A 14,318-nucleotide genomic window follows, 5' to 3' on the forward strand; every position below is an offset into this window, starting at 1 on the left:
TGCAAAATAAAACTGGTTATTTGAACCTCAGCAAGAATGAGATACTCTATTTGTAGCATACCGTGTACGTTGTCGAGGGAATGAGATATTCTATTATGTGACGTTCATTATGTAATATCTCAAGTTATTTCTGCATGTTGTAGCAGAAAACAACTATTATAATATCTCAAGTAAATTACACAAGTTGTAGCAGGAAATAATTATTATAATATCTCAAGTACGTTATAGCACCTGTGTTGCTTGACTCCACACGACCGTCTCGTCAAAACGGTAAAATGTTTCTTGTATTCAATTTTCATACACAGAGAATAAGACAGACTATATAATACTCAGGTGGAAATATTAACTAAACGGCTAGAACGACGAGCTATACCCTTGTACAAATTAATTGAAACATGACGGAAAATTACGTATTTTTCAATTTTTTGCGTTTTATTTCTGAAAATCCAAAAATTACTCAAAATTAATACATGATATGACCGCCTTTATTTTTCAGAAGATCATTAATCCGCTTTGGCATCGAGTCCACGAGTTGACTGCAATTTTACTAATTTTTGGATCGCGGTACCACACCTCAATTATGACCTCAATTTGCTTATCTTTCGTAGTACAGTCTTTTCCCCGAAGTCTTTCTTTACAAATCGCCCAAAGATTATCAGTAGAATTTATATCCGGAGAGTTTCCACGCCAGTCCAGCAACTTTATTCGCGTTGTAATCATAAAATTTTTCATAAGTTTCGATGTGTGGCACGGAGCCAGATCTTGCTGAAAAATGCTAGATCCATCTGGAAATCTCTTTTTCAATTCTGGAACGACTCTTCTCTGCGAAACTTCGATGTACTGTGGTCCTCAATCATACCTTCTACGATATGTAAGACTCCGACGCCATAGTAGCTGAAAAAGCTCAAAAATATCTTCTTCAAGGGATGTTTTACGAACTGATTGATGTGAGATTCTCGAAGTTTCTCACCTGGAGATTTGCGAACATGCAGACTTCTTTGACCCTGTACGAAGAAATGAATCTCGTCACTGAATAACACCTTCCTCCATTGTTCTCGCGTCCAGTTCTTGTATTTCAGACCTCATTGATACCGTTGTTTCTTCATTGAGTTGGTAAGAAGTTGTTTTTGACTGGTCTCCTTGCCCTTTTAACACAATTTCGAATGACGTAATATTTCGTCATATATCCCAAAAATAGATCGACCGTACTGCAAAACACAGCTAATGACGCCGTCTGTGTGAAAAAATGACTATTAAAGGAAATCCGCGGGTCCAGCGAGCCTATACCGGCCGCCATGCTGAAAATATTGTAAAATGACCATTTGTTTCAACAAATTTGCACAAGGGTGTACTCGACGTCCCATGTTGCATCAGATTAAGTTGGTAGACAGCTACGTATTCTACACTGTTAATTAACAGATTGAGTTGGTCGACAGCTACGTATTCTACACTGTTAATTAACAGATTGAGTTGGTAGACAGCTACATATTTCACGTTGTAACTAACAGATGAAGTTGATCGACAGCAACGTATTCCACGTTGTAACTAACATATTAAGTCGGTAAACAGCTACGTATTTCACGTTGTAACTCTGATTGAGTTTGTAGACAGCTACGTATTCCACGTTATAACAGATTGAGTTGGTAGACAGCTACGTATTCCACGTTATAACTAACAGATTGAGTTGGTAGACAGCTACGTATTCCACGTTGTAACAAACAGATTGAGAAGGTAGACAACTACATATTTCAGGTTGTAAGTAACAGATTAAGAAGGTAGATAGCTACATATTTCACGTTGTTACTAACATATTGAAGAGATTGGCAACCATGTCCTCCAATAATTTTATTAGGGACTTTCAACATGGCGAGTGAATGGGAAACGTATTATTATTTAATCTTATCAAACCATTATAAATAACCCCTAGAACTTTTCTAAACAATTTTGCACTATTTTGATCGAAGTTAATTTCGAAATTGCATTGTTATATTTTCTACCAACGTAAAAACGGTTAAACATATACAGATTCGAATAACAAAGAATTCACATTTTACAAGTGTTTATTCAACATTACAGATATAGTTACGTAAAAATTAATATGTTAATACTTTCACTAGAAATAAACCAAACAACAATAACTAAGTACATGTTTGGCTTTAAGTTGTTAATCAACAAAAGTTATAAATAAGTACAAACAGTTTCAAATACATTACGTTTTTGAATACGAACTAATGAACTGTACCTTGTTTTACAACATAAATATATATATATATATATTTATAGAATAAGTAAATATATATATATATATCCAGCATTTACACATAATCTACTATGACTTTGCTATCAGCGGTTATTTCCTAATATTAATACGCATGCTCATTAGCAAATATAGTAACAGCATTGTCACAAATGTTTGAAAAGACAGAATAAAATGTGGTTGTTTTTAAATTAGAAACGAACTTAGAGCAGTGTGGGTAACCAGTTGTAAATTAGTTTTGTCGTATTAACAATATAAAGAAAAACTGTTGTTTAAGCTAATAGATTGAGTAGAAGAATATTTACAACTTAATTGAGCAAAGTCCTAATAAAGGATGAATGTGACGCATAGCATTTTGCAAAGAATGTTTGAAAGATAAAATAGAGCTTTGAATATGTAATTTGTTCGTTTTTTATTTTCACTCTGTTTGGATTTAGCGAATTATTTTCAGTAACTTCTGCAGAATTTACTACATCTCACCTCAAGAGCATCAGAGGTACCGCTCGTTAGTTTCATTGGTACTTCTAGCCACGGTTTGATTAGTATTTATGTTACTTTTATCCTTGTATTTTCACAACATTTTAATAACATTTGTCTAAATAATTGGTGCTTATTGCTAAACGAGAGACGAAAGTGTCTTGAGTAGTGCACGCCTTATTTATAGTTAAAGATTTAAATCATGTCTTATAAACAACAGCGAAGAAAAATACAAATTAGAAACAGTGACTCAGATTTTATGTCTGTTTGACGAATATGGTGTGTTTTGTTTTTCTGTGAAACGTAAAAATTTCTATCAATTAATTATTTTAATATTTATTCAGAAATCACAAATCTATTCACACAACCACAGCACATCCAACAAAATATTGAGATAATGCGCAAAATTAAACAATTCTACTCCTTTCAATAGGATACGAACTGACAGAAGTTAACGATTAGAGAACATTTTTAAACAAGGATGTGTAGCTCCAGAGTAAACTTGGAGACACCTCAATAAACTTACATAACCACAGATATAATCGTTAATGGTAAACATAAAACATCACTGATAGCAGAGATTTAGGCAAAGGGTGCGGTTCTTCAAGCTATCACCGCTAGGTCTTCTCACGAAAGACCAGTAGATGTATCCTTTCACTAAAAAAGAAAAATCACATTTGTTCACAGACACCAGAAACGATTTTAGCATCTCATAATCACATACTCGAGGGATCGATAGGATCTTTCTCTAGTTGTCCTTCTCTGAATAAACTCTTCACAAACGACAAGTTATTACTGGTGTGCATGGAATGGAGTTATCAGACTTCCGTTGATAGTATAGGCCTCTTCCAATATTTACGAAAGGCGTTGTAGACTGTCGTTAATACTAGATACTTCTTCAAGTATTTTCAAATGGTGTTTACACTGCCGTTGATACTGCAGGTCTTTTCCGATCTGTTCTTCCCCACTGCAAGAGAATCGGATTAATTGGAATACTGATAATATTCGAGCACATCAACTGAAATAAACGTAGAATGGTAAGTGTTAAATAATTAACCAAACTTCATGATATTGGAATGTAAAAGTAACAAAAAGAAAAGTATCGAAACAATCTAAATTTTATATAACCATTGAAATCCTCGTTAGTTATACAGTGTTCCTATAGAATAAAAATACGAACTTGTGGTCTCTGAAGATGGGCACAAGAGGGCGCTAGATATGCTCAGTAAATGAAACTGTGAACAGCTTCTGAAGACGGCCAGCCATGAATAAATTCAACTAGAATTCCAGGAAATTGAGAGTGTTTTAACAATGACAGACCCTACAGACGATTCAAACCAAACCCCAGCATTACACTAATAATTAAAGTAGCAATAGGACACCAAACGTCATCATGTATCTCAGGATGGGTGGTGTTGGTATTATTACTTTTATTAATAAAGCAGAGAACAACGGTTCGACCTTCTTATGTCATCTTCAGGTTAACAAAGAGAGAGTTTGCAACTGGCTGTTAACGGAATGAGAGTGTAAACGGGTAAGCGATTGTAGGAGGCGATGCAGTTAGATGTTGGATGTTAGGTTATTAGTTAATATATATATAAAGGTGATCCTTTATATTGGTTTAATTTTAGTTTTATCTGTTGTATAAATAGGGATTCTTTGATTCTACATTTGTTTATATTTATTTCCCTATTTAGTATCTGGGTGTTTTTTATGGTTATGTTGTGTTTATTTGATTTGCAGTGTTCAAAAACGTGTGAAGGTGACTTTTGTGTTCTTTAAATCTGGTTTCCATTTTTCTGCTTGTTTCTCCGATATAGAAGTCATGGCAGTTGTTGCATTGTTTTTTAATAAATAATGTTGGTGTTGTGTTTGTCAGTTTAGTTTTTACATTGTATGGACCTTAGTTTTGTACCTGTTTTTTAAATAAATTTAGTGTTTACTGGAATGTTGTGTTTTGTCATAAGTTTTTTCCAAATGCTGGTTATTTTTCGCTGATGTCGGGAACATATGGTGTGCAACAGTGTAAAGTTTTGTAGTTTTTTGTATATTGGGATTTAGTATCTTTAGTGTGTTATTGCACTAGGTGTGTGTGTATAATTTTTTCAACGGTTTTTGGAGGAAATTTGTTGAAGCTGATGAAGTGTTGTTTTATTTTGTTGATTTCATCATTAATGTTATCAGGTGAACATAGTTTTGTGGCTGTGTTTACTTGGTTTCTTAAAATGTTGAGATTTTGTTTTGTTTCATGTTCTGAGTCCCAAGGAATGTATAATCCAGTATGGATGACTTTTCTGTGGATTTCTGTTTTGAATTGTGTGTCGGTTCTTGTGATCTTGAGGTTGAGAAATGCTAATTGGTTGTTTTTTTTTTAAATCACGTTAACTCTCTACACCCCAACATTAAGTTTTCCTTTGTGTTCTGTATAAGTGAATCTAGCAATTGCATCATCAACAAATCTGTACCAGTATAGTGGTAGGTATAAGGCTGAATTGATCGCTTGTGATTCAATCTATGTCATAAAAATATTGGTTAGAACTGGTAACACGGGGCTCACTATACTTAAGCCATTTATTTTTAAGTAGTTTTGGTCATTGAACGTAAAGTTAGTTTTGGTGGTAGTGAATTCTATAAGAGTTGCCAATACTTTATTAGTAAAAATGCCCACATCAGCTGTCCTGAAATACATTTTTACTTCAAGTAGGTTTCCGGTCATCATGACCTAAATTCACCAGTACCATATGTCGTATATCTAGTTGTACTTCCACAAACAGTACCGAACACAACTATACAGCTAACATAATTTGAGAAAAACACACAACCTGACAACATAACACGGAACGTAATCGTAGAAACAGATAAACATACAAACCAGCTTACTTACGATCTTATGGTATTTGTGTGTCAGTTATGTTAACTGACTAGCTATTCCCATCTTATAAAATCCGGGACGTTCTATAGTAGACAACTTCTTTTTAGTATCTGTCACGTTATTCTAAGATTTTAGTTCATCACTGATGTGAATGATGTACATACTGAGTAGATAGCACCAAATTCAGTTTCATGTATTAATGTGTTTGCGTTTCTTATTGGCCCTTCTTAATCTATAACAAATAGTATTAATTTCATTGATACTTAAAACTCTGTACTTTATGACACTGTAATTGTTAACAGTGACATAAATCTTTATGTAGGTTTGTAAGAAATGATAAAAACATGTATGGGTGCTGTAAACAATGGGTCTAGAAACGTTCACAAACAGCGTAATTTAAACGTATAATTTAAAGTTAATGATGGAAAATGAGAAAATTGGAAGTAAATCAGGACTCCATTGTCAAAAAACGTAGCGTATCTCCACGTAAAGCAAATTAACGAGCTATCAGCAGGGGCCCGGCATGGCCAAGCGTGTTAAGGCGTACGACTCGTAATCTGAAGGTCGCGAGTTCGCATCCTCGTCGCGCCAAACATGCTCACCCTTTCAGCTGTGGGGGCGTTATAATGTGACGGTCAGTCCCACTATTCGTTGGTAAAAGAGTAGCCCAAGATGGTGGGTGCTGATGATTAGCTGTTTTCCCTCTAGTTTTACACTGCTAAATTAGGGACGGCTAGCACAGATAGCTCTCGAGTAGCTTTGTGCGAAATTCAAAAACAAAACAAAAGCTATCAGCTGAAGCCTTATGTTAGATCACACTGGAGTATTAGGGTTCGAATTTTGCCATACAAGATATGTAGAAATTAGGTGTTGCCTTTGCAAGTCCACACTCAGTTGCCCCAAATCCCAGGATTCTTCTGTGTACAGAGTGGAAGTAGGATTCAAGCAAGAATTGGGTTTATTAAGTACTAGTCGATTACCTGTGGCACCCATGCATTAAATCCGCGCGTGACGTATTCATGACGTCATCTCTGCACCCTAAAATGGAGAAGAATAAAATTATTCGTAACGGAAAAGGAGGTACAACGAGAAAATCATGACCCCTATTGCAAATCTACATGCACAAAGGATAAAAATTCGTGAAGTTGATGGTTGCACATTGTATAATAAAAACAGTTTTTCCAATATCATATAAGCAATGTAATATGATATTACACTTTGTTCAGCTGTATCCGTATTAGCCTACTACTAAAGGATATCTTGCGCTATGGTAAACTGTCTTTGTCTCAGCCTGCTACTAAAAGTAGGATATTTTTCCATATAAACAAGAATTTCATTATTGTATGATGATGATAATTCGAGAGCACGACGTAAAGGCTGCTATCTTCACACGAGAAGGACGAATGTTTACGGGAAAATGGCCACAAAATAATGACGAAAACGTTGCTTAAAAACCGTTGTATGGTAATTCCTACCAATAAAAACTCGCTTTAGAGATTTATATTACATTACATATAATATAATAAGTCAGTTTTATGGGTGCTTAAAAGAAAGGTAGGAGAGAGTATGAAGCATCTGCAATGTTTCTTACGAAAGTATATATGAAGTATTGGATTACGAGATTAAAAATATACAGTATTTATTTTACTACATGTCCCTGCTTGGTCAGAAATAAAATTTAGAAATTATAATGATGAAAACTGGGGTCCGATGCTTACAATGGGCACATCGTAGATAGCCAATTGTATAGCTTTATTTAAGCCTAAATCAGCCAATCAGCTTTGATTACCACTTGAATATTTAGAAGCCCATGCTTATTGTGTACTAGGCCCACTTTTTAAATAATGCCAGATAAGTTATAAAATGGAAGATATTGTGTTAATGAAGGTACTTTTCAGGTAAGACGGACATCGCTAGTAGTTTAGTGGAAGGTATTAAATAACGTTTTTACTAAAATTCGTATCTACAGGCACCCGGCCCGGCATGGCCAAGCGCGTTAAGGCGTGAGACTCGTAATCTGAGGGTCGCGGGTTCGCATCCCCGTCGCGCCAAACATGGTCGCCCTTTCAGCCGTGGGGGCGTTATAATGTGCGGTCAATCCCACTATTCGTTAGTAAAAGAGTAGCCCAAGAGTTGGCGGTGGGTAGTGATGACTAGCTGCCTTCCCTCTAGTCTTACACTGCTAAATTAGGGACGGCTAGCATAGATAGCCCTCGAGTAGCTTTGTGCGAAATTCAAAAACAGACAAACAATCTATAGGCACGAAACGGAACTCGAGGAAGAACGCTTAACACATAAACAGAATGAACCTTTCAGGATTTTTTAAACAAATTTTTTATTAAGGTTTAAAGAGAACATTCCTTCCCTACACTATAGAAATTGAATATAATTTTATGATGTAACGATCCGAATTATTTCAGCCTCGAATAGAATAATGACAATAAGAAAAAAAATGGATAAAGAACTGGAATGGATTTATACTAGTATTTTCAGTTATTTCGAATAAGAACCTATGCTAATGATTTTAGAAGGTCGAACACCATAGCATAAGCTACGCCATTATTTTTAAATAGTAGAATAATAAAACCTACATCATTGTTTTTGGTAACAGAACAACAACAAAAAACTACATCATTGTTTTAGATATCAGAACAGCAAATCATTAATCTTGATAATTAAATAGAATAATGAACTTTGTATCTTCGTGTTAGGTAAAATAACAATATCAGAGTCAGTAATTAAAAAAGGCAAATAAAATGTTGTCTATGTTTACCAGTTTTATTGTGTTCGATACGAATGTATTTCTAGCTTTAAGAATATTAATATTACAAAAGTGAAACATAAAATTTGTTAGTATTTACCAAGGGACATGTATTATGTGGTACTGCGACGAATAATTTGATATTATTATACTAACACAACAGAAATGTTGTGTAGGGTCGCAGGTTCGAATCCTCGTCACAGTAAACATGTTCGCCCTCTTAGCTGTGGGGGCGTTAAAATGTGACGGTCAATCCCAGTATTCGTTGGTAAAAGGGTAGCCCAAGAGTCAGCGGTTGGTGGTGATGACTACCTGCCTTCCCTCCAATCTTACACTGCTAAATTAGGGACGGATAGCGCAGACAGCCCTCGTGTAGCTTTGCGCGAAATTCAAACTAAACCAAAGACTGTTAAACGGAATCTAAATCACGAAAATTCTTTGGGTCGACAAACGAATCGTTTAAAATTACTTATATAGTGAGTTAATTACAAATTACTGGGATTTTAAAAATCTTGAGTAATTTTTACATAACAGTAAAGGAATTCTTTGTATTTCCAAGTCTCAGAAATACATTGGCTCATTATTACCTTGGTTCGTCTTATGAACACACAAACTACTGTTATATGAATATAGAGGGCAGGAATAAATGACAGTTGAGTAAACCCGATGTAAATGAATCAGCCAACCACTCCGTTGTGTCATTGCTGTAAAATACAGTGTCTGCAAACCATAAATTTATGATGATAACTCTTGTGTTAAACTTGAAATATGACAGTTATGAAATGATCCAAGGTTTTAACCAGATGTTTTAGCTCACAAGCATGAATGTTCGCACAATAACACATTGTGTTACCAGGGGTGACATTTGGTATACTTTGCTAAACAAACTGCTTCTGTAGAAGATAATAAACTTTAAACAGTTGCTCAAATGTAATCGAGTTGTAAAATTTCTCATCACGTGCCTTGCGTAAAAGATCATACATCAGGAACGTTTTTATGTAAGAATCTAGTAGAAACAACTTAAATTATATTCACCGATAATATGATTATACTTTTTTCTTTTATAATGATATATATGTTGTCAGTACCACATCTTGATACCCTATTTAGATACAAGTCTAACACAGAAGAATATAATAATGTGCTGAAAGTGGCCTTACATAGTACAAATAGGCTTAACAATTAAGTCGAAAATTTATTACCAACTGTCGTTGTGTTTAGAATAATTCTAGCCGCTTAAGCTTTAATGACACAACTAAAGAAAACTATTTTCAAAAAAGTAAGTAAATGTAGAGATGGCTGATGTCAAACCTTCAAAACCAATATAAACAAGATAGTACTATGTAGGGATAGATACGACTACTACCCCTACTGTCTTATTTGTATTGTTCGTGAAGAATTGATATTAGCCATCCCTGCATTGACTTCTATTTTTGAAAAGTTTTTTCTTTACTTATTTGCGTGTTATTTTTCTAATGCAGTGTATCAACAGACATAGGAAGGTTTTACTTACTTTCTAACTACAATAAAAATTTCAGTTATAAAATGTATTGTTTATTTATTACTGGCTTCCTAATTCCTGCTTCACCTGTACATAAACTTTAGAAGGAACACAAAATATTAGTAAGTAGGCAAACACTAGTTAATAATACTTATAAAAGCATGTACTCTAAAGGTAGTGGGCTCGAATCCCAGACCAATCAAACATGCTTTCAGTTATGGGGGCGTAACGGTAAAACAGTTGGCGGTGGGTAGTGATAAGTAGCTGCCTTTCCTGTAGCCCATCACTGCTAGGTTATGAATGGTTAACGCAGATAACCCTTGTATAACTTTGTGCTAAATTTCAAACAAATCAACCAACCTGTTTTAAAACTATGTTACCTCAGTGACATTGGTTGATACCATAGTTTTTCATTTCCAGTTATCATGTAATAAAAAAAAGAAAGAAGAACAAGAAATTCAAACTTGTTTCTATAATATTTACAGATATTCCCACAACTCGACTCAGTCATTATATAAATATTGTTATAAACGGAAACACTGTGTAGTATTGTAAAGTACTGAGGAGATACTTAAAATACCATTTTTGTCGACAACGTAAGCCATCCCTATACAGGCAGTGCTAACGCCTGCTTAATAAACATTACTATTATTGTAAAGCAAATTAAAGAAATATGTCTAAAGATGGAATGTTTACATTTTAAAGTCCCTACAAAGAGATAGTTAAGTAAAAATAACAATAAAATGGGGAAAAACTATTTATTAAACAAAATATAGGTAATGTTTGTTTTCTGTTTTAACATTCAGTGTCTTAACATACCCAAAGTTTCGATAGCAAATGAGTTAGTTATGTTAACTTGAACCAGATTTCTTTGGGTTTGGTATAAACCTTTTTTTCATATTTGCATACTTACTCTCTTGTTGTTTTGAAGGCTATTCATTAATGGGGTCTCCACTGAAAACCCATCCAGCTCATCTCCCGTCTCCATTCGTTGACAGGGTCGAAGGTTGTGGCCTCTCTGATGGTCAATGTTCGCATATTCTGTGTGCTCTACATCTGTTCTTCTGACCAGTTGTGTTTTAGGTTCAGAAAGAGACAGTTCTGTGTACGTAAGTTCTTCCTGCATTTCGAATAGAAGAACAAAAGGCACATAATTTCTACAAACACTAGTCGAATAGTAAAGGTTTAGTGGTTTTAGTAAAACACACTGTAACCAAATCAGGGATTTATCATGAAATTCGTGTACGGTCAAATACTCGCTGTTTTAATATAAATGTTTTATCATTACAGGAAAGAGATACGGAATTGAAAAAATGTAATACACTTGTCGGATATTAAAATGGACTAAATAAAGTATTTGTGTTATGTTTTTCTCTCAGTGGGACATCATTAAGTCTACGGGTTTACAACGATAACATTCGGGTTCGATTCTCTGCGGTAGACATCAGATATCTCATTGTGGCTTTGCTATAAGATAAACACATACACGCACATACTTTAAACAGGTTTCCGTCTGTTCAGACATGTGCATGATAACCCATGTTAAGTGGATATTTTGAAGCGATTGAGTGTTATACAGTTAACATACAAGTACACCAACAGTACTAAGAGAAATGACTGAAGTCCCACCATAACCTTATACACTTAAGGTTATCAAATCCAAACTTGAAAGGAATGGTACCATGACACACACAACAGGAATACTTGGACCAATGACAGTGGTCACATTAGGAAGTATGGAATCACACACAGCTTGGGAAATCAGTTCATCGATTGTACACCAAACACGACTTTTCATGTGGCATATTCTCAAGTGTATCAGTTTATGAACATATTGGTCGCGAACATGTATAACTTGACAAGAACCCTGGTAGTGGACTGCTCTTCAGTTTTTGTTAAATGTTCCTTTACCAGTACGGTGATAGAACACATGTTAGGGACGAACGAGGCAAAATTATTGTTCAACTGACATGCTACTTGGCATGATGACATGGACTGGAAAATTACAGAGGAGTGACATTTGGAGCTATGGTTTGTGGCGCAGGGTATGTTTTGGTTAAGTTGTTTGATTATTTGATTAAAGAACTGTTATTATATTTTGAGTTTCATCGGACAAGCGATGTGCCAGTTTTGTCTGAATTCAGTGTTGTAGGCACGAGGCTTTGAAACGTCATGAAGAACTAACACACTTTCACGAATATGTTAAAGAGATATTAGAAGTGTAACTTCTACAACGATTAATTAATCAATGTTTACAAATCGTGTGATCACGCCGAAATGATCAAACCTTACACCAACAAACGTCTTTAGCTTGATTGTTTGTTTTGTGTTTTTGAATTTTGTGCAAAGCTACTCGAGGACTATCTGCGCTAGCCGTCCCTAATTTAGTAGTGTAAGACTAGAGGGAAGGCAGCTAGTCATCATCACCCAAAGCCAACTCTTGGGCTACTCATTCACCAACGAATAGTGGGATTGACAGTCACATTATAACGCCTCCACGGCTGAAAGGGCGGGCAAGTTTGGTGCGACCGGGATTCGAACCCGCGACCCTCGGATTACGAGTCGAACGCCTTAAGACGCTTGGCCATGCCGGGCCGTCTTTAGCTAGGGCACCATTAATGATCAAAATAACCTCATCTACAGGAACTTAAAGGGCTCTCACGTTGGAATGATATTCAGTGCCCAGAGATACGGACAAGAAGGTGCTCAACTCTGTAATAAAGAGATTCTTGAAATCTCTGTATATGACAACGAAAAGATTTTGAAAATTTTGCCAGTTATTTGTAAGACTAGTTTTGTGTAAAGCAACTTAATAATATTGTGTGTTAATATATAAGGGCGTATTAAATAAATCTAGATCACAATCTATATATACAGACAGACATATATATATGTTTATGTGTGTGTTTATAGAAATCTATATATGATTTCTAACGGTATATTTTTGTCGCCTTAATTTTGTGAATACTTCTATATTTTTACTTGTATCCTAATTATATTTCTTTGTCTCACACTGTATTTAATTGTTGCCTAACAAGTTTTAACAAGATAAGAATGTTCGTTTTTACGTGTTTTTGTGTGTGTTTTTTTGTAAGCATAGGAACATTCTTGTAGATATATTCACTTTTTTGGATTCCAAATTCAGATACTTTTCCACATAATTGTGTCAGATGACTAACCTGGTTTGGCAAAAAATATTCACGAGCTATTATATTCTCATACGTTCGATCTCTGTCAATCCTCAAATTTTCGTAAATCCTTTGGTTTCCCAAGTCAGTTATATTGTTTGCTGGATTTTTCATCATGTCTTCCAACTCAGTTTCTACATAAAATAGAGAAATAGAGATAAAGTTATCCAAAAAAGGCCGTCAAATTTAACATAAATTATTTTTTTATAGAAATAACATAAAAGCGTAGAAATTTTGTTAATGATTAGTGGTAGAAAAAATACGGAATTTCTGTAGACCAATATGGGATTAAAAAATGAAGGTTACACTTTGGGATATCAAAGTCAAACATTATTATTAACCAAGAATGAAAGTAGAAGTAACACAAATAGACGACGGATGAATAACATTCCATCTTCTCAATTAATGCCTTCAACGTACTTCTTCAACGTAATTCCTTTCTACCATAGTAAAGAGATCGTTACGTACCTATTAGGTTAGAAGGTTTGCTTAAACGTTGTTGTCTTCAGTATTGTTAGATTATTAACAAGTAAAGCCAATTCTTTATTTTCTGTCATATAAGTTAGGGATTCGTTTGTTTGTTTGAATTTCTTGCAAAACTACACGAGGACTAGCAGTCCCTAATTTAACAGGGTAAGATTAGAGGGAAGGGAGCTAGTCATCACCACCAACCGCCAACTGTTAGGCTACTCTTTTACCCACTAATAGTAGGATTGACCATAACATTATAATGTCCCCACGGCTGAAAGGGCGAGCATGTTTGGTGTAACGGGGATTCGAACCCGCGACTTTCGGATTAGGAGTCGAGTGCCTTATTCACCTGACCATGCCGGACCAAAGTTAGATAATGTAACTTGCTTTAAATATTTGGTTAGTTAAATGTAATTAACGTCTTTTACTTCAGCGGTTACTCACAAATATTTTACTGCAAAGGCTCATAATGTGAGAATTTACCTGATGTAACATTTTTTGGAGGAACTATATCTGGACAGTTGTCTTCAGGGTCAAGCTGGTCATCTACATTCTTTATCTGCTCGTTAGACCTAGAAGCACATATTTATTTGTAATTTTCAGTCATAGATCCAAACCCAGACATAAATGAATAACAGTATACTGTTTTTTATGTACAGATTTTCAAAAAACATGTTTGGAATAACAGCTGTACGTGATTTATATTCTCGTGTTTCTTAATGCGCATTAAAAATGCTGATTTTAACAAGTTTTATAAAATTATACTGACTTATACGCATAAATGTCACATA

General features: G+C 34.9%; 1 protein-coding gene across 2 annotated transcripts in view; it reads right to left on the minus strand.

Moving 5' to 3' along the window:
* Positions 1–3,058: 3,058 nt before the first annotated feature.
* Positions 3,059–14,318, minus strand: part of LOC143255061 (nephrin-like) — a 78,739-nt gene continuing 67,479 nt past the window's right edge. Inside the window, exons 12-15 of one of the 2 annotated variants that reach the window (XM_076510109.1) lie at positions 14,011–14,099; positions 13,048–13,190; positions 10,782–10,988; positions 3,059–3,701 (exon numbers count right to left, since the gene is read on the minus strand). In XM_076510109.1, coding sequence (XP_076366224.1) covers positions 3,654–3,701; positions 10,782–10,988; positions 13,048–13,190; positions 14,011–14,099 — 487 coding nt within the window. In that variant the 3' untranslated portion in view covers positions 3,059–3,653. The remainder of the gene's footprint in view (positions 3,702–10,781; positions 10,989–13,047; positions 13,191–14,010; positions 14,100–14,318) is intronic. The other variant, XM_076510110.1, reaches the window with a different exon arrangement.

Source organism: Tachypleus tridentatus, chromosome 7 (assembly GCF_004210375.1).
Source record: "Tachypleus tridentatus isolate NWPU-2018 chromosome 7, ASM421037v1, whole genome shotgun sequence".
Lineage (NCBI taxonomy): Eukaryota > Metazoa > Arthropoda > Merostomata > Xiphosura > Limulidae > Tachypleus > Tachypleus tridentatus.